General features: G+C 62.8%; 6 protein-coding genes across 6 annotated transcripts; 4 read left to right on the top strand and 2 right to left on the bottom strand.

Annotated features, from left to right (window-relative positions):
* Positions 1–336: 336 nt before the first annotated feature.
* Positions 337–4689, top strand: LSCM1_07212 (uncharacterized protein; the record flags this gene model as incomplete). The annotated part of the gene is made up of 1 exon (XM_067324595.1): positions 337–4689. One exon carries the CDS (start codon positions 337–339, stop codon positions 4687–4689), a length of 4353 nt encoding a protein of 1450 aa, XP_067180952.1.
* A 1500-nt stretch (positions 4690–6189) lies between these two features.
* LSCM1_07211 (uncharacterized protein) lies at positions 6190–7320 on the top strand (the record flags this gene model as incomplete). Its single annotated transcript, XM_067324594.1, has 1 exon — positions 6190–7320. One exon carries the CDS (start codon positions 6190–6192, stop codon positions 7318–7320), a length of 1131 nt encoding a protein of 376 aa, XP_067180951.1.
* A 1817-nt stretch (positions 7321–9137) lies between these two features.
* Positions 9138–10655, top strand: LSCM1_07210 (uncharacterized protein; the record flags this gene model as incomplete). The annotated part of the gene is made up of 1 exon (XM_067324593.1): positions 9138–10655. The coding sequence occupies one exon, from the start codon at positions 9138–9140 to the stop codon at positions 10653–10655; it is 1518 nt and encodes a 505-aa protein (XP_067180950.1).
* Positions 10656–12816: 2161 nt separating this feature from the next.
* Positions 12817–14070, top strand: LSCM1_07209 (uncharacterized protein; the record flags this gene model as incomplete). The annotated part of the gene is made up of 1 exon (XM_067324592.1): positions 12817–14070. The coding sequence occupies one exon, from the start codon at positions 12817–12819 to the stop codon at positions 14068–14070; it is 1254 nt and encodes a 417-aa protein (XP_067180949.1).
* Positions 14071–16898: 2828 nt separating this feature from the next.
* Positions 16899–17708, bottom strand: LSCM1_07208 (uncharacterized protein; the record flags this gene model as incomplete). The annotated part of the gene is made up of 1 exon (XM_067324591.1): positions 16899–17708. One exon carries the CDS (start codon positions 17706–17708, stop codon positions 16899–16901), a length of 810 nt encoding a protein of 269 aa, XP_067180948.1.
* A 1337-nt stretch (positions 17709–19045) lies between these two features.
* Positions 19046–20212, bottom strand: LSCM1_07207 (uncharacterized protein; the record flags this gene model as incomplete). The annotated part of the gene is made up of 1 exon (XM_067324590.1): positions 19046–20212. One exon carries the CDS (start codon positions 20210–20212, stop codon positions 19046–19048), a length of 1167 nt encoding a protein of 388 aa, XP_067180947.1.
* Between the last annotated feature and the right edge of the window lie 97 nt (positions 20213–20309).

Here is a 20309-nt window from a genome sequence, read left to right as displayed (position 1 = left end):
ATCGGGGCGTTCTCGAACTGGAGCGGCTCGCGCGTGTAGGTATATGCGCGCGTGTTTGTGTCTGTGTGGCGTACGCAGGCAGGCCCCCTTCTCTCACACATCTGAAAGACGCAACGAAGGCAAGGCGCCAAAGAGAAGGGCTGCGGTGGGCGGAGGGCTGTGAGAGTGACGGTGTTGCTCTCATCGCGCACACGCACAGGAGGGAAGGAGGAGGGGTGGGGGGCGTACAGCCCATATAAAGCGCCAGCGGGTCGCGCCATCGCTCTCCACACGTGAACCCCCTCCCCCTCCCCCAAATAAGCGCAACAGAAAAGAGTGTGCGACGAAAGAAGGCGAATGCGCGTCTGTCTAAGTTCTATCGTGCCACGGACGGGACGCTGTCACCGTCGCTGCCGTGTCGGCACCCTCTTCGCTGTCGGCGCCAGCTTTGCCACGACATCTCCGCCCTGTGCCGACGGCCAACGTTTCATTTGTGTGCCGCCTCGATGGTCGTTGGGGTGCCTGCGCGGTGGCGGGCGTCTGCCAGAGGCCTCCACGTTCCTGCCGGCTTCGTCAGCGGTTGCGGCGTCGCTGACCGTGCAACTGCGCGGTGTCTCTAGCACAACGAGCACGTCAGCTGATGCAACTGGCGCTGCTGCTACTGTCACCGCCTTGTCAACTGGGACAAAGTTGCGCCATCGCCGTGGAGCTCATCGCAAGCGCAGCCGTGTCTCGGAGACGGCGGCGGCCATGCCGCCCCCCGATGTGCCGCTCGGGGCTCGTGACCAGGGCAGCTTTGCTGTCGTCGTTGATCCTATTTTGCCGGCGACTGTGCTGGTCGACCCATCAACGGCTTCCAGCAAACGGGCGAGCGAAGGGGCGGTCAAAGGCGGTGGCACAGCGACTACGGCTGCGCGCATGCGATCACTGGGCGACGCGGTGATCGAAGTGGAGCCACCGGCGGCTACAGCTGCCGCTCACCTCAATGGGGCTAGTGCATCGGCCATGAAAGCAAGGAGTAGATCCCCGCCAGTTGACGAGGCCGAGGCTACTGAGCCAGAGCTGGCAGCGTTCGCGGCAGCTGCCGTGACCGCCGAGACGGTCTCACCTCGTCGCCAGAGAAAGCGCGGCAAGCCAAAGAGGAGAATCGGCGGCAGCCGTGCGGAGGTGGAGGCGACCGAGACAGCTATGGAGCCGGCTGCTGTTGCTGCTCTGACACCCTCGGCAGAGACGCCGACAGCGGCAGTGACAGCGCCCATTGGGGTGGCACACCAAAAGCCATCGCGATGCCCCCAAAAGAGGCGCTCGAGGCGCCGCGGGGCTGAAGGGGTGGAGACGACCGCCTCAAGCATGACCGCCGGCACCGCGGTGGCGCCGTCTGTCACCGTTGACCCTAATCACGCCTCCTCGTTGCCGGCAGACGCGGGTGAGGGGAAGGCTGGCAAGCCCGCCGTTGGGTCGGCAAGTGCCGCCGCCCTGCCGTCGCCGTCACAAAGCACGGGTGTGACTGATGACGCGGCCACGCCCGAGGCCAATGCTGCCGAGGGGCGCAGAGATGGTATCCGCAGGCGACGCGAAGAGAGGAAGCGGGTGAAAAAATCGGCTGAAGACTCGGCGAGCGTGAAGAGCTCAGAAGCTCTTCAGGACACCAACAGGGACGGTAACGCTGCTGCCCAAGACGACGGCGAAGAAGGCATGAACGACGACAGTGGTGCCATTCATAGTACGCAGCGCAGGCGATCTAGCGCTCGCACCCGCAGTGGCAAGCGCCTACGTGCCACGGCGCCGGCAGCGGCCACCAGCGCTGCTGCGGTTGCGGGCAAAGTGGACGCCATCGACGCAATAGACGCTGCAATGCAGGCGCTACCAGCTGATGTGGCTACAGCAGGTGGCGCGACATCGGCGTCCTTGTCTCAGCTCGCCTCGGCCACAGTCCCCCGGTCCGTAGCCAAAACCACGACCGCAGTCCTTGCAACTGCAGATACGGAGGCATCCTCGGCCTCGACCGCCCAGCCTCAGCCGTCGGTATTCAAGGCGGATGCCGTCGTCGATGCTGCAACGGCGACCCCGGGGTCGACGGCGGTCTCTAGCACGGGCATGAGCAAGAGGCGGGCACGAGGCAACCGGATGAAGAAGAGGCTTCTCGTCACTGCCAGTGCCGCCGCCGCGGATCCGGCAGCAGTAGTGGCGGCACCACCACCACCTCCTCCCGCAGAGGCTGCCGCCGGTGATGAGAAGGGGGCAGACTCGTTCCGGAAACTCTTCGCCACTGTCGACGTGGCCGCTGTCAAGGGTGGGAAGGGACCCCCCTCTCTTGCAGCGAAGAAGCGCCTCGCTGCGCAGATCGTTCGCCGCCGTTGGCAGCTGCAGCGAGGGCTCGCGCTGTCCCCGAAAGCCCTTCCCGCCAACACGGCCACACCGACAGCGGGCGAGGCAGGCGTCACCGCGACCCCAGCGCCACACAAGGACGGGAAGGAGACAGCGGCGTCACCAACATCCTCGGCACCTTCCTCGCCGCCGTCTCCGCGCCGACGTCCGAAGCGAGGGAGGAAGTCGGCGTCGCTTGGGGCGACTGCGCCATCACTCGAGGCAGCGGAGCCGCCTCCGAGCGACTTGACCGCGTCTGCGGCGGCTGCCAGGTCGAAGAAGCGTCTCACCAAAAAGGGCGGCAAGCGTGTCGGCGCATCGGCAAAAAGGGGCGGCACAGAACTGGTCGACGCTTCCGCATCAACGGCCGGCGCCACTACCGGTGCGCCGGCCACGGCCGCCGAGGATGCGGATGCTGCTCAGGATGCAGCGAGGGAGGCGGATGTGGCGGCGGCAATGGCAGCAGCGGTGGAGTTGGTGTCGAAGCCGGAGGTCATCGATGACGAGTTCTCACTGGCGCCACAGACGGACGACGAGGACGCCGCCGCCGCTGCTGCTGCCAATGCGACCCCGGTGGCTCATTTTCTCTCTGCCCCCGTCGCCGGCTGCGCGCCGCCCCAGCAGCAGTTGCAGGGCGTGGAGGACTCGACAGCGGCTTCAGGCGCCAAGTGTAGCAGTAGCGGAGGCGGGTCGGTGAATCGTGGTGGTGGCAGCAGTGGCAGCAGCGGCGGCAAGGCCGGCAAAGGAGCAAACTCAAAGGACACGCTCTTCTTCCCCGACTACCGCGAGCGCGTCGTGCAGATCTTCGAGCAGCTCACGCAGATCAACAGCGCCCTCGGCGAGCGCTTCAAGTCACAGTCGTACGGGCGCACCGTCGAACGCTTCAAGCGCGGCGACAAAGTGTTTCAGTTGCTGCCGCCGAATCTGCTGCCGCTGCCGGAAGATGACCCGAAGAAGAAGGCGATGATCGAGGCGCTCTACAAGGACGACCCCGCGGCTCAGAAGAAGCGTGCGGAGGAGGTGGAGAGGAACCGGGCGAAGCGCAGCCTCATCCTCTCCCCCGACAATCTCATCCCCGGCCTCGGGACGAAGCTGCGGGAGAAAGTCCTGGAGATCCTCATGACGGGTGGGCTGGAGGAGCTGAAGCGGCAGGAGGCAAAGCCAATTATTCGTGCGATCCGCGAGCTCACGCAGGTGCACGGCGTCGGCCCACGCACCGCGGTCGACTACTTCAAGAAATATGACATCAGCTCCGTCGCGCAGCTCCGCGACTACGCCATCCGGGCAGGGGAGCTTGACATGAATAACAAGGCCAGTGGCAAGCCAGCACACCTCGTGGCCTGCGCGGACAAGTCCAAGTTCCATTTGAACGACGCGCAGCGGCTGGGGCTTGTCTACTACGAGGATATGTGCCACCGCATCCCGCACGAGGAGGGCCGCCTGCACGAGGCGTTCATGAAGCTGCGCATGCGCAAGTATCTTGGCAAGGACTACGAGCTCGTCGTATGTGGTAGCTACCGCCGTCAAGTCGAATCCGCTGGAGACATCGACGTGCTCATCACACACAAGCGCAGAGCGGCAGAGGGCGGTGACTGTCCGCCGTTACCGCCGTCAGAGGTGCTTGGGGCCTTCCTTGCTGGACTCAAGGCGGACAAGTACATCGAAGCCACGCTGGCACAGGGGCCCACAAAGTTCATGGGGCTCTGCCGCCTGCGCGCGATGAGCAACACGTCTCTATCGGATGGTAGCGTCAAGGGCAAGGAGGCAAAGGCGAGCAGCGCGACGCCAACGCAGTTCCGCGCACGCCGTCTCGATGTCCGCTACGTGGACGCGGACAGCTTTCCCGCGGCGATGCTGTACTTCACTGGCAGCAAGAACTTCAATGTCATCATGCGCAGCGAGGCCATCAAGAAGCACTGCGTTCTGAACGAGTACGGCCTCTTCCGCAAGCCGACGCGAAGGCAGATGCAGCAATGCAGCGTCGTACAGAGGAATCCGGAGCTGGGCTTTCATGACATGATCACCCGCCTCGCTCGCTTCGACTTCTCCGCCATCCAAGGGGAGAGGGCCGGGCTCGCCGGCGTATCGTCGGTGGCGGCGGATGGCGCCAAGGCCGCGGCGGGGAGCCGTGCTGGCGGCGATGCGGACGGTGCTGCGCCGAGGGTGACCGCCGCGGCCAAGGCGCTGAAGAAGAAGGGAAAGGAGAAGACGACGCAGGAGCTCGCTGAGCTGCGTGAGATGGCAAAGATTGTGGAGCGGCAGCGAGTGAAGGCGTATACGGAGCGTGAGATTTTTGAGGCCCTGGGCATGGACTACGTGCCTCCAAAGGACCGCAGCGTGTAGGGATGATGCAACTGCCTGCATGCGCCTGACCCCCAGCCCCCACCCCCTCCTCATCCTCCTCCATTGCATGCTGCCTCGCATGTGCATGCACGTGTACGCCCTTCGTGCGTCTGCATCACTGTATGGCACAGCGCTCTCACACACCGGGCCCTTTACGCTCTCCTGCGCTGTTGCTGGTGTCACAAACGTCTTCCTTTCAGGAGCGAAAAAGAAAACGTGCATCATTGCGCGCTCATAGAAGCGGACACTGTGCGCGCGAGGGGGCGAGGAGTGTGCGTGTGTGTGTGGGGGGGGAGAGAGGGGGGGAGACGTAGCGGAGGCTGCTGAGTGTGTGTACATATATATATTAGCTGTGATTAATATCGGACATGTATGCTTGTGTGCATGGCGCATGAACATTTTGAGTCGTGGGCGCCGCGGGCGTCGTTGTGTGCGTGCGTGTTTCTTTGTTGATTCTCCTGCGAGACGGTGTTCTTTGTAATGCAATCAGCCGCAACCAATGCGAAGATGAAGGGGAAGGAGCGGCAGAAGGTGCAGCGGGTGGTGTGCATTGAGCCAGCAGGCGTCCCGACACGGCTGGTGTCGCCTGCATGGGTGCAAACCTGTACGACTTCCCTCCCTCTACGCTGTAGCTGACGGCTGGTGAGGGGCGTCTCTGGGGTGAGAGTGGGGTAGGCCGGGAGAGGCGTAGGAGAGAGGGTAAGGCCGAACGATGAGGGGGTCACTGGCTGAAGCTTTCAGGGTCCTCACTGCCGCCCCGCCCCGCCCCTGTTGCCTCTGTTCTGCTCCTCCATGACGTCTCGCGCGGCGCTTTTTCCGCGTCTGCCGCTGCTTCCTTGGCGCACACAGATGCTGAGCTTCCAGGCTGACGACCCGCACCAGGTGCCGGCTGTCCTTCACTCTGATCCGTTGTGGACATATACACAGGAGCGGCCGCAGTCCTTCCTCTCCCACTCCCACTTGCTCTCGCCTCCCTCCTCTCTCTTCCCTCCCTACCGGCTGTACGCGTTGCGCGAGCATCGCAGAGCACATTTGTCCCTCACGTCGAACAGCAAGACCCACGTGCGCGCGCTGCGCTGAATTTTACACACACGCCCATTTTCTCTTGGCGCACACATTAAGGCGAAACATTTCCCTTCTGCCATCCCCAATAGAGACGGAGGCGCCGACGAAGCGAAGCGCGGAAGCCACGCGAATCGACCCACGCCACCTTCCCCTCGGTTCTATTCAAGCCGCTCACACATAGATACACTCGCGACACCTACACGGATATATCCACGCCTAACGCTAGACACCGGTGCACGTACGCTGTGTGAAGAGGAGGGCGCGTGTGTGCTTGTGTGTGTCTGTTACACGTATGCGCACACACTCACGCGCACCCTTGACGATACGAGCTCATCTTCACGGAGCTGGCGCGCCTCGTCACATCTGTTGCAGCTGCGTCTTGATCTCCATCCCATCGCCCGCTCGCTCTCTGCATCTCCGCAAATCAGAAGGTCAATGCTCCGCCGCACATTGCTACGTCGCGATCATCGCGAGAACATTATTCGCATCTTCCAGGAAATGGCGGATCTGAACAATGCTCTGGGCGAAAAGTATAAGGTGAGCAGTTATCACCGCAGCATTGAGAGCCTCAAGACGAACCTCGACAAGCCCCTGAACACCCCACAGGATCTGAAGGCGTTCTCTGGCTTTGGCGCAAAGCTGTTGAAGAAGGCCGAGGAGATCATGACCACCGGGAAGCTCGAGGAGTTGGAGAGTAAGACAAAGCCAAAGCTCAAGGCCATCCAGGAGCTGACGCAGGTGCACGGCTTCGGCCCTCGCGCCGCTGCGGCCCTCTTCGACCGCGAGGGCATCTTTACCGTCGATGAGCTGCTGCAGAAGGCCGACAGCATCGCGTCGTTGACGGATCAGCAGCGCGTTGGCATCAAGTACTTCTACGATATCAACGAGAAGATTCCAATGCAGGAGAGCGTGCTGCATGAAAACTTCCTACGCGAGAAGTGCATGGAGGTGCTCGGCAAGGACTTCTCCATCCTCATCTGCGGTAGCTACCGACGTCGCCACCCCTTCAGCGGCGATGTGGACGCCATTCTGTCGCGCACGCTTGACGCGCCGCCGCTGAGCGAGCCGGTCGCAGCGACCGGCGTACTGGGGCACTTCGTAGAGTTCCTGGAGAGCATCAAGTACCTCGAGGCGACCATGGCGCAGGGGCCCCTGAAGTACATGGGCATGGGCCGACTGCCGCCCCGCATTGTCCGCGACAAGGCTGGCCGTGAGAACACGAAGGTGTACAAGGCGCGCCGCGTCGATATTCGTCTTATCGAGACGAAGAGCGTGCCGACGGCGATGCTGACATTCACGGGCAGCAAAAACTTCAACGTCATCATGCGCCAGGCGGCCATCAGCAAGGGCTATTTGCTGAACGAGTACGGCCTCTTCAAGCTGGGCACACCAGAAGAGGCGCGTGCGCTGTACGAGCGCATCGGTATTCGCGGCAAGAATGCTGGTGAGGAGCTCGGTGTTCCGAAGGACGAGCTGGAGGACAAACGCGTTGAGGTGCGGTCAGAGCAGGACGTGTTCGACGTGCTCGGCATGCCGTACGCCAAGCCGGAGAACCGCGACCCGTAAAGATGTGTGGCAGACACGCACGCATAGAAGTACGATAGAAAAGGGCGATCGGCGGAAGAGGAGAGAGGCGCCCCACTGCGATGCCGTGCCACAGAGAGGCTCTCGGGGGTGGGGGGTAAATGTAGTGGCGAGAGAGAGAGGCACGAAGAGGGGGACACATCAGGGTGTGAAGGCGTACGGACGTGGGTCGGGCTCGGTGGCGCGGCTGCTGCCGCTTCACTTCAGCTGTCTCTGTCTCTCTCTCTTCCCATCCCTCCCTTCTCACTGTCGTGCACCTCTCACCGACACACCTCCTTTTTTTTATTTGGTTCGTGCAGATGCACGGATCTGTTCACTGGCTATTGTTGTCCATACCGCATCCATAGAGCGTGGGCGCCCTCTGTGCGCGTTGCTGTCATGCTGTGGCGATCTCGAGAGGGGCTCCGCGTTGCCCCTATCCGTGTGTGCAAGTGTCTGTGTGTGCGATGGGGCGTGGGGCGACACACCGTAGTGCGTGTGGCATCGCAGGTGTTGTTGGTGGGGGGCAGCATCCCCCCCTCCCCTCCCCCTTCTCTGACTCTCTGTGTGTGCCGAGGAGGGAGGCAGACAGCCCCCACCTCCTCTCCTCTCCTCTCCCCTATGCCCTTGCCTGTGCGCAAGCACCTCTGGTGGCGACACAGAGCCGAGCACCTGTGACGCTGTATGTGTGGGGCCTGTGCGATGTGTCGCCGCTGATGTCCGCCTCCAGGCCCTCGACGGCGCTGCGCCGGAGCGACCTGCGAGGCTGGTGCGTGTAGGCCTTGGGGCGAGCGGCGGTGCTGGGTTGTGACTGCGCCGGCTGCCCCGCAGGGACGCGGCGATGGGGCCGGTGCCGCGTGGGATCGAGCGTCGCTCGGCCCTCGTGCGCTGCCCCGCAGAGGAAACGGAGACGATCGCGGTAAAGCGAAGGAAATGCCTTTTTTCCCCCGCTGCCCGTGTGCATGCGTGATTTGTTGTTGAGGTGCTCTTCTCTGTTCAGGCCTTGACGCCGTTGGCTGTGATATCCTCTTCTTATTGGGTAGCGTTGTGGCGCGGGCATGTGCGCCAGACAGCGGACCGACAGCGGCGTGTGGGTGGTGGTGGTGGTGGTGTGGAGCGCAAAGAACGCGTGAGTTGACGTTTTCTTGGACGTGTGCCGTTCTCCCTCCTCCCCCCTCTCTCTCCACACACACACACACGCACGGCCGCACCGCTGAGGCACTCCTCTCGCCCCTCTTACAGAGCGCTTTTTTGAGGTCAATCGGCAGAACACCTAAGGCGTACCGTAAGCGACCAAAGGGGCGCTGGAGACTGCCTCGCACCGGAAGCGCCCGGGTGACTGGGCGGCGACGGAAGGGCGGGACGGGATCGGCGCGGTTTCGCTGTGTGCGTGCGTGCGTGTGTGTGTGTGTGGGTGGGGGGGTGCATGCGCGGCGCACACTTCGTCCTACACCGGCCCCGCTTACCTCTGCGTTCTTCACCATTGCGGCCCCCCTTTTCCCATCCACTACCCACCGTACCGCTCCCGCCAGTCGCGTGGGCACCGAGCCACGCGACGCACGTTCTCAGAACGCGTACCGCCGGGGCGCTCAAGAGGCTCATCGCGTTCCCACCACTTTGATCTTGTCTCGCACGCTACCTTCTTCTCTACTACCCCCCTTCGCCCTCCCTCACGCACACTTGTGGACAGATACGCACAAGCGAGCACACCATCACATTCCGTTTCTGGAGCACCGACACGCACCAGGCGACGGGGAGAGAGCATCACGCCGTGGTGCCCTCCCCCCTCTCCCTCTCTCTCTGTGTACGCTTATCGCCCGATGAGCTGCTACGTCCACCCCACTCAGGTCTCCATCGGCGCCGCTCCGCGAATGGCGGTGCAGGAGACGCACCCAGATGCGAAGCGCAAGGGCCGCCGTGTCGTGGCTACGATGGAGCTGAAGCCTGGCAACGCGATCTTCGCCGCCCCACCGGACATAGCAGTGCTCTACTCTCCTTTCGCCACCCACATTTGTGCCCGGTGTCTTGTCGCCGACGTTCGCGCGTGCGCGGAGCAGCAGAAGATGCCTCCTCACCACGGCCACCCACACCAGCAGCAGCAGCAGCATGCGACGCTCTCCCGCTCCCTCGTTACCGCTCCGCCCTCACTGTCGTCCTCGTCGTCTTCCACGATGACCGCCCCCAACGCCGCTCCGGTGCGCTCCTATTGCTGCCCAAACTGCGACCAATTCGTCCTCTGCGCCCCGTGCGTCGCGCAGCTGCTGTCCGATATCGGCGTCGATGTGATGAACACTTCCAGCGCTAGCGCGATCAGCATGACCGCCCCACTGCTGCAGCGGCGCGGAGACGGAAAGCGAGGCGGCAGCGTCGTGGATGAGCGACTCATGCTTCACCCGCTCCTTCGTGCACACACGATATCGTGCGCGTGGTACACCTCCCTTCCTGCTTCCATCCGCGCTCCGGGCAACGACACAGACTTTCTACGCTTCTGCCTTGACTACGGCGCGCGTGCGTACCTCGGCGACACAGCTATGATGCGCGCGTTGGCGACACTCGACACGAACGCAAATGTGCAGTCGAGGGAGTCGATGCAGCTCTGCGAGGTTTTCGCGCGCGACCGTGTTGTGGCGACGTTCGGGAAGGAGACGCGCGCCGCCACCACAGCACCGGCAAAGCACATGGGGGGCGATCCTCCTTCGATTCAGGCCAACGCGCACGCTTCCATCGGCAGCCTCCACCGTGGTGGCAGCAGTGAGAGCACCCGTTACCGCGGCAGTGCAGTTGGGGCCCATTTTCCACCGCGCTACCCGATTCCTTGGACAGACCTGCGCGACACTCTTCTGCGCACCCGCTGCAACAGCATTGGCTTCCCGTACAACGCGGAGGAGACGACGGGGTGGTCGCTGCACGAGACGGTGTGCATGCTGAACCACAGCTGCGTGCCTAATGCGGCTGTTGTCATGCTGTACGATTCGGCAGACGCCATGGCGGCGGCGGCGGCATTGGCAGCGCGCACCGGCGCCTCGAACACCGCGCTGCCGGAGGAGCGCACGGAGGAAGCGGCTCGCCGTAAGGCGAACGAGCGCATTGCGGCTTTTCGGGCCGTCGCGACTTCGTCGGAGTCGCCGTATTCCACCTCGTACTCGCCGTCACTGGCTGGCTGGATCGGTATCGAGGCGACTCGCCCCATTGCTGCAGGCGAGGAGATCACCATCTCCTACGTGGATCTCGGTAGCTTCGGCGACGACCTGCAGTCACGCTCGCGACACCTCCTGGAGCAGTACCGCTTCTTGTGCACATGCGAGCTGTGCATGCGCCAGCGTTCGCAGAAGCGGTGACGTTCAGGATGGCGGTCCCTTTATGACCTCCGCTGGAGACGCTGAGGAGGGAGGGGGGGCCTCGAGAGGGAAGGGAGAAGGTGTGAGTGTGCGTGTGTCTGGGTGGGTGGGCAAAGGCGGGAGAGAAGTCCTGTAATCTATGAGCCATCGCACAAGCAGTGCCGCGCATCGCCGCTGTCCCCTTCCCTTAGCGCTCCCTCTCTCTCTCTCTCGGCGAACGCGCCCTCGCCTTCGCGGGGCTTGTTGGAGAACAAGAGGGGGCCCACAGCTATGCTTTCCTGATAGTGTCCTCGCGTGACAGTCGTGCCCTCGCGCCGTTCCGCCGGCGCGGTAAGCGGTAAGGTGGGGCTGGCGGGGTGGGCGACTCGGCACGCGACTCATAGTAACACGCTGCTTAAGACTGCCTTCCAGGTGGCGACAAAGGGAATACGAGGAGAAGGGATGGGCTCGGAGGGCGCCCTTCTCTCAGTCTCTAACTCGTTGACACGGAAGCAACATACAAGCAGACACCAGTAAGGGGGCTGGGGAGCGAGACGATGCGCCCGCTCACGCCGCGGGATCTCGTCGCTCTCACGTGCGTGCGCGCGCTCTCTCTGTATGTCTGTGTGTGAGCGCCTGCTCGCGCGACCGTGCGCACGAGAGTGGTAGGGACTGTTCTCCGTTCATGGCAGTCTGCGCGGGCGCACGTGAGCGTGTGCAAGCGCGAGCGAAGTGCCCTCCCCCCTCTCCTGCCCCTTTTCACCCCCTCCCCCCTCCCCTCAAAGGGAGGAAGGGGGAGGAAGGTGACTGCTGCAGTCAACGCGACTGAGTGCGAGACGTGCGCATCGCTTCGCGACGGCGGCCGCACCTCTTCCTCTTCCGAGCTCTCTCTCTTTCTTCACCGAATGCCTGCCGCCTCTGTCACGTTCGCGCCCTCTGCCCGAGTGGCCTTTCAGTTCCCCTCAACTCGGGGGATCGCTTCCTACTCGTCGTTTTCTCTGCTGTGCTCCTGCCAATGCCCTCCGCACCCCTTCTCACTCTCCACTCCCTTCTCGTACTGCCGGTTTCCTCTCGAACAACACGGCGTCGGCTGCTGATCACCCGCTCGCACGCGCATCACACCTCTCTTGGCGGCTCGCGGCAACATCGCCCGAACCCCCTCCCTCCCGGGCATCCGCTTTCGCTCCCGTCGCCGGCTGCGATTTGACCTGCTGGCTGAAAGCAGAGGAACCTTCAACTCCCCCCTCCCCCCTCAACGCCACCCCTCTTTGCGTTTCCCACGGACCTGTGCGCCGCCCATCAGCATCATTCTTTTGGTGCGCGCTCTCCCTTCCCCTCTTCTCCTGTATCTGCGCTGACGTGCGTGTGTGTGTGTGCGCGCTTCTCTGTACCTTCTTCCCCCCTCTTTGTGTGCAACTTGAGAGGCGCCCGCTATTCTTCTCGTCATCGACAGCCCCCCCTCCTCCTCCCCCCTCTCCGCTCGCAGACACCGCAGACGCGTGTCCCTCGTGAAACTTGCCCGTCTGCCGTACCGTTTCGTTCGGCGAACTGCGAAGCACCGCCACCATTCCACTGCCCTCCTCCTCTCCGCCTTCTATAAGCACGCTTCTCTTTTCCGCCTCCCCCCTCCCCCCGTCGTGACTCGTCACTCTCGAGAAGCTCTTCGAGTCGTGTGTGTGGTGTGGGCCTCCGTTGACGGAGCGATCGTCTCGCTTACCTTCACCTTTTCTCGCCTGCTTTAGCCCCGCCCCCAATCCCGTTGCCCGACGTGAGCCTTGACGCGCGTGTGCGTGTGCCTCTGCGCTCACGGGCGTGCACGGTTGTGGCTGCCGTGCTCGGCCGCTTCCCCCTCCTATACGGACATATATATATATATATATATTCGCTCGAACACATCCCCCTGCCGCTAAGCTTCCTCCCCCTCGCCTGGGGCGCACCACGACACCTTCTGTCCTCGCTTTCGCTCGCTGCTCCTTGTGTGCGTGTGCACGTGCCTGTATCCGCCGTCTTCTCGGTCACACACATACACACACGCCCTTTCTCTCTATCGCACGTGCAGCAGAGGTAGCACACGCGCCTACATCACACGGAGAGCATTGGCATCTCTGGTCCTCACTCTCCGACGGAAGTACAGAGGCTCCGTGCTGACCTGACAGAGTCCTTCGACTCGGAGAGCGCCAACATGACGGCCTACCGCGACTATGAGTTTGACCGCCGCGTGAACGACGTGCGGCGCCTGCAAAGCGCCCTCACCCACTTCGATCGCGCAGTGACACAGGGCATGGTGGCGATGAAGGAGGTCGCGAGCGCGTTCGAGGCTGTCGGGCAGGCCTTCACAGAGCTGACCCTCACCAACAACAACCCAGTGCCTGAAGCGGGGGATGTCGAGGAGCTGAACGCGTACCCGACCGAGGCGGATGTGCAGTACATGTCGCAGCAGGCCGCCACGAGCCGTAGCCACAGCGCATCGGAGTCGCTGCGCAACGTCGGCGCCGCCGCGGTGGAATACGCCGGCTCCGTCGCAAGCACGCGCATGCCAGACGAGGCCAATTCGCAGGTGCGCCGCCTGGCGAAGCTTTTCGCAGAAGAGGCGCGCCGCATCAACGAGGGCCCGCCGTTCCAGTCGTACAATGCCGGCATTCACCGCGACGTTGTCACCCGCCTTCTTCCCGTCTCGGAGCACCTGAAGTGCATTGGTGAGTACCGCCACAAGCGCACCGAGGCGCTGGAGCGCTACAACAAGTACAAGGCCGAAGTCGAGAAGGTGGAGAGGCGGTACACACGGAAGGGCAAGCCGTTCTGCGACAGCAAGAGCCACAGGAAATACACCCAAAAACGTGACGAGGCGTGGAGGGAGTACACCAAGCGCCGCGACAAGTTTAACAACACCTTCAGTCTGCTGATGGAGGTGAACGACCACGCCGCTGCGCAAATCATTCACCGCTACCTCTCGTTGAACCACGAGTACCTGCAGCAGCTCGTAACCTCGATGGACCGCGTGCTGCCGGCGATGGCAGAGGTGTATCCACTCAACACGGAGTACAACAGCCTCCAGAACACGTTGATTCTGGAGGCGGTGGCCAACGCAAAGGCGCCCTTTGCTGACCACTCGAAGATGCGCTCCGGCCAAACCGTGCCGGGCCATGGCGACCCCGAGGATGGCGGGGAGCACGAAGATGATGATGAGGCTGTAGACGCCGATGATGACGCTCAGCAAGACAGCCTCACCCCCATAAGCTCGGACGACCCAAAGAATGCCGGCTCCAACTCGCGGCTGGAGGAACCGGTGGACTACGAAACCCTTCTGGAGACGTCAGCGGCGTTGGAGCCTGCGGAGATGCCGCACGAGCCGGCGCGCGCCGACGCCCACCCCGCCGCGGAGACAGGGGAGGATCACGAGCACGCCGCCACGCAGCCGCAGCGTCTGGGGGTCTGAGGCACGGCCCTGGACCACGGCAAAGCACGGCCGCCGCAGACGGTAGAGGTGTGGCCGAAGACGGCGGCGTGCGCGTGTGCACTACTTGAGGCAGCCTGTACACTGTCTCCCCTATCCTCACCGACGAACGTCCTCACACATGCGTGGCCGCGTCCGCGCCCACCTGGCCCATTGAGATCGACTTGCCTGCCCCTTTGTGCTTCCGATTGCTCTTGTCGCCGTTCACGTAGCGAAGATCTGTGCGTGGGGTGCTGTGCACACGCTCTATCCTTACGAACTTCCGCAGCCAATCACCCTTTCTGTGTCGGTGTGCGCTCCCTTCCATAAAATGCTGCCGCCGCCGCTCACGTCTCTTCTCTCCCTTCCCGTCCCCCCCCCCCCATCCCCCACACAGCACACGTGAGTCTCCACATACGCACACGGGCGTTGCGCGTTTTTATATCCTTTCACCGGCGCGTGGGCTTTTCTGCCCCCCCCCCCCTCAGGCTTCTGTTCGGCGGTGTGATTCTGTACCTCTGCGTATAAGCGTGAGTGGGTCGCTTCGATGGTGGCGGCGGGCGCGCTCTCGGCCTCTGCCCCCCCTCCCCCCATCCCATCCCATCCCTGTTATACTTCCAAGGCGCTTTGCTCGATGACTGTTTACGCTGGTTTCGCCGTGGTGCTCCCCCCTTCCTCTTCCATGCTGAACCCGCACACCCAAACGTACGCAAGTGCGCGCGTGGGAGAGGGTGGGAGGGCTTCGACACGCGCGCGCGCTTTCGTCGCTCTTTTCCTTTGCGGTTGCTGTTGCACTTTAGATGCGGTTTTGATGGGAAACGAAGAAAAACGTGTATAAAAACCAAATGCGGGGGGAGAGATCGCTGCAAAGCGCGTGCCTGCGTGGCGGTGGTGCCGTTCCTCTACGGACGGTCGCTGATGTGCATGTGGGCGTGCGCCGCGCGTGTGCGTTCCTGAATGCATGGGCGTGCGCTCTCGTTCTCATGTCGGGCCTTCCCAATGGCTGCGTCTCCTTTGCCCTCTCTTCTGGCGGCGGCGCCTCCCCCTGGTGGGCACGGCCTCCCGCCCCTTTGGCGCTCCGGCCACGGCCAGGGGGCGGCCTGCCCGGCCTCCGGGAGGCGCTGGGGTCGCGGCCAAGGGGGCCGGGGCGGGCGTGGGGCGGCGGCAGGGGGCGTTGGCGGAGGGGGTGTGCGGGCCGGCGCACGGGTGGCGGGGCCTTTTACCATACGCATGCGTGCCGCTTTCGGTTGTGTGGCCGGAGTACGGTCGCCGCAACGGCCCATTCGCGCCGGCTGCGACGGCGCTGCGGACCTGTGCTACTTTGTGTCTTGCTCGAGGGGCGGTCTTCCGTTTTCTCCGAATAGAGCACACACACGCGCACCAGAGGTGGAACTGGGAAACATGTGCAGGCCGTTGGCGAACCACGGCTGCTGCTGTTGGCGGTAGGGGAGGGGAGGGGAAGGAGAAAAAAAAGAGAAGTGCTGTGTGACTGTGTGCACGCGCGTCTATTTCTGTGGGCGTCGGCGGCGGTGGCGACGAAGGGTCACCGCCAGCAGAGAGAAGGAATGCAGCAGCGCCGTCCCTCCCCGTCATTGCCCACCACCAGCTCCTTTACCCTTACATCGTGTGTGACGACAGCTCACAGAAGCACACACACCTCTCCCTCCTCATCCCCAACCTCTCCTCACGTGCTCATACGCAGCCGTGCTCGGCAAGTGAAGTGGCCTAATCAACGTCTTCAATGCTATGCTCTCTCTTTTTCTCGGTGCTGTGCTCTTGTGGTGCTGCCTCGCCACCCTGTGGAGGTCCTGCGGTACATCCGCGCAATTCATGAGGCACCCACTGCTCACCTCGTTTTTCCCTTATGCCATAGCACCCTTGTGGAGAGTCAAGCATGCGAGCGCTGAGGCAGCAGGACAGGGGCTTGCACGCCTGCAGACATCGAGACATCGTACAGGTCTGTCCCCCCCTCACGACACACAGACACACGCCTCCCGCTCTCTTGATTCCACTCGGCGCCAGTGGGCACTGTGGACGGAAAGAACAACAGATGAAGGGGAAGGGGGGGAGGAGGAGGAAGGGAGCCATGTGCAGCGTAGCCAGTCATGGTGCACGCAAGAAGAAAGCCCATCACATGGACAAGAGCACACACACATACACACACACACATACACATACACAAGCGCAGCACAAGCAACAAACTTCGACGGCATCATGCGCGTGCGCAAGGCAATGTGTCGGCGGCTTATGCCTGCCTGTGTGTCATCCGCGTGGCGCATGCCGTTTCCTTCCTGTTTTATTTCTCATACGAACACTCTCGCACTCTGAGATGGGAACCCTGGTGATGAGGATGAAGACCACCCCTTCCTCCCCCCATCCCTCTGCGCATGGCGCGAGGGCACCCATGCCGAGGGAAAGGTGTGAATGTATGTGTGTGCTCAACGCGGAGAGCAGCAGCAGCAGCAGCACACACACACACACATTCACACGCAAAGCAAAAAGGAGGAATACATAAATATCAATAGATATGAATCCCCGTAGAGTCTTTTGGGCTGTCAAACACACGAGCACACATGCAGGGACGTTTTGATGCCGGCTTCTCTCTCTCTTTCTCTGTGTGTGTGTGCGGGGAGGAGTGAGTCGAATAGGTCAAGTAAGGCAAGCGAAATAAAGCGCGTGAGCGAGATCGGCCGCGGCGCGAAGGTAATGATGTGGCAACCGGGCACAAAAGAGGAGGAGTAAGGGAGTGAGGTGGGACAGCGGAGGAGACGCTGGCAGGAATAATACACGCGTACGCACTCGCACCACTCACGTGAACGTTCTCTCTCAGCTTAGAAAAAATGCGCGAAAGGGTCGACTCCACCGAACATGGCGGCACGCTGCTGACGCATATGGTGCTGCATAGCGTCCATCATGCGAAATGGGCTGTCGAGCCCGCCGGGGCCAAAGAAATCACCTGTGAACGGACTGCTCACCACCCCGCCGCGGGTGTAGGGGGCGAGCTGCAGCTGCTGGTGCAATCCGTGTGAGGCTGACGGCGGCTGCATCATCCGCTCCATGATCGACTCCATGCCCCATGGATCCATCGAGAGCATTGAGGCGCCGGGAGAGTACTTGGACTGCATGGCGTTTCGACGCGAGCTGCGCCGGTGCCTCTTGCCGCCGTACTCGTCGGGCTCTTCAACGATGGGCTCCCCTTGCGCCCGTGGATGATGCGCCGTCTTCTTGCGCCCGGCTTCCACGTCAGCGTTGTCGCCGCTGTTCGAGCGCACCTCGTACGCGTCCGCGTCCCCCGACTCCTCGACCACGACGGGACGCCGAGAAGCTTCCTTCGCGGAGCTGTCGGCGCCCAGGCCCTGACTCCCTGCACCTCCGCGCGACATGTATGTGAACTGCGCTGTCTGCACAAAGGCGTTGCCGTTATTGCGCTTGTTGAATCGCTCTTGGAAGGTGGGGTCCTCGTTAGAGTTGTAGTAGCACGCGTACATCTCGCTGCCATCGGAGCCGCGCTGATAGACCGACCTGGCATGGGTGCGCGGATCCACCCTCGTCTGCCGCTCCACCGGCGGCAAGGAATCGTGCGGGCGATGCGCAACAAGCGCGTCGCCGACGCGCGAGGTACGTGAGCGGTCGTGCGGCATCGGAGACAGAAGCACGCACACACACGCAAAAAAAAAAACTGCGATGACTCCTCCTCGCACGCCCTTCCAGTCGTCTCGACCACAGATAGGAAGTAATGCGGTGGGTGCTCGCTCGCAACCCGACCTCAGCGGAGGCACGCGCGCACGGACACTTTGTTTCACGCAATGGGTTGGCGTGCGACAGGGAAATCGATCAGCGAAACCCACGACGGGCGCGAAAAGAAAAAAAAAGGCGGCTGAGGGGAGTGATAAGATGAGAGTCACAAATGCGGGAAGGAGGCGGAAGGAGGTGTGCGTTGGGTGAGCTTTGCAAAGATCACACACGCACACGCACACGCCCAGTGAAGGAAAGAGATGAGTTTTGAGTGGGGTTGAAAACGCTGTGAAGATCCCTTGGAGGCGAAGCGGCATGGGTGCGAGTCGCGGGAGGCAGAGAGAGGGAGGAGGAGGAGGGGAGTCGAGGCTAAGCGGCGCATAGGGGTGGAGAGGGGGCCGGGCGAAGCAAATAGTAGCGGTGCGCGCATGACCTGCACAGCGCATCCTCTCCTCCCTGTTACGGCCGCCAGTGCATTCTCGATGACAGCAACATGCGAAGTGGACACAGTGCCATTCAGTGTGCGTGAAGCGTGACCGAAGATATGCATAGCGCGTGAGACCGTTCCATTGGGTCGGGTGCGGCGAGCATGAAAAAACGCGGACACGCGATGGTGGCGTTAAGCTTCTACAAAAGGTTTGTGTGCCTGTGTGTGTGTGTGTGACACGCATACGGACTCGAACGAACAGAGAGGCGTTGCTTTGCTACGCTCGTTGCCCGCCTGTAACTGCGGCGTAGGAGGCAGAGGAAGAGCGGGGTAAGGGGGCGGGGTAGAAGAAAACGGTGCAATGGGGAGGGTGGCGAAGGCTCAACGGTGTGTGTGGGCAGCAGCGGTGGTATGAGAGGTGATCGGCAGGCATGGCTGTCTGCTGTGACGGCGTAGATCCCTCGCCCGCCTACTGAGCCCATACGGCCGTATCCCGAGAAGCCCATACAAAAATGGGCGCTCACCACCGAAGCCGGCGCGCTAGCAGGCAAAGAGAAAGGGACAGGGAGCAGTGCACCGCCAAGAGCCTTTTACGGTGCTGCTACGCAGGCACGAGGCCTTAGCCCTACCCTCAGCGGCCCTCCATGTCTCTCCAAGAATCGACCCCTGCCTCACCATCAGCGCCGCGGTGGTGCGCATCCCGCGCTGCTACCCAACGACGTGTACACATCGCCCTCGACTCTTCTCGGCTGCGACGCGACAGTCGCATGCTGCCATCGCCATCGCCTCCGCGCACGCGCGCGGCGGTCTCCTCGGTCATGGCCACGCGCACGCCAATGCGCTCCACCACGGCCACCAGGCGCTGGCTGGGAATGGGCAGCGCAATGGCGGTGCTGGTGTGGTGCCGGTGTGGTGCGACGACCCTGGCAGCGGGTGTGGTGGCCGTATCGTGATGTAGACGACGGTGGAGAGGTGGCGTGCGAGGCGTGCGGCTCTGGAGTGGGACGACACCGTGACGACATTCGGACCGGGCACTGTGGCCCTTAAGGACAATGTGGGGGTCGTGTGCACGGTGCCGCGGCGCAGCTCCTGACGCACGGCTTCGGGAACAAAGGCGTCGACCTCGCGCAGCTGGCGCATGGCGGCGTTGTGCGCGTTGCCGAGCGCGCGCACCTCCGCCAGGGCACCGATGCCGTGCTTCCCGGCGTGGTACAGCGCACGAGCACCTCGCTGCACGCTGCGGTCCAGGAGCCGCGTGATCTCGAGCAGCGGTGCCACGAAGTACAGCCGCACAAAGACCCAGAAGACAAAGCTGACGAGCACGATGGTGGCCGCGAGGACGCCGTTTATGGTGTCGCGCAGCCGCAGGTAGGGCCCAGCGACGACATCGTGCGAGCTGACGTACACCAGTGGCAGCGTCAGACCGCGGGGCGATGTGTAGGCCCATGCAGTGATGATGGAGTGCGCGCCGTTGAAGCGGAAGTCCACGACCTGCTTATGGCCGGGGCCCTGCATGCGCGAGAGGTCGACGTGCTTGAGTGCCTCGCGCATGAGTGGGTGCGTGACGTTGCGGGAGCTGAGGTAGGCGGTGGGCTCGGGGCTGGGGGGAAATACCGCGTCGCCTTGCACCGACTGCTGGCCCCAGTTGTTGGACATGATAAGCGGGTCGGCGCCTTCGAGGCTCTGGTTGATGAAGACGGCAAAGAGGAAGCCTGAGGAGGATTCCCAGACGGTGGTGAAGGCGAGCCGCGCACCATTGATGCGGACTTGGGTGCAGTCGGTGATGCTGACGTTGGTGGGGAGCGTGAGGCCACGGTAGATGAGCCCGGCAGGGCAGTGGCAGTAGACCAGGTGTCGCTGCTTCGTGCCAACAAGCCAGCTAATGGATGGGCTCCCATAGGAACGTTTGCCCGTGGGATAGGTCACCGCTGGCGAAACGCAGCGAGGTGACCGCATAAGTTCTGTGAAGGGCAGTCGACACATCGTGGAGGGTAGGCTCGCGAGCACCCTTTCCGTGAAAGGGACGCTCACGTTGAGGCTTTCCTTCGCATAAGGGGTTGGGCGGCAGACGTGCCTGCAC

This window comes from Leishmania martiniquensis, chromosome 8, assembly GCF_017916325.1.
Source record: "Leishmania martiniquensis isolate LSCM1 chromosome 8, whole genome shotgun sequence".
Classification (NCBI taxonomy): Eukaryota; Euglenozoa; class Kinetoplastea; order Trypanosomatida; family Trypanosomatidae; genus Leishmania; species Leishmania martiniquensis.
This window is presented reverse-complemented; position numbering and strand designations above follow the sequence as displayed.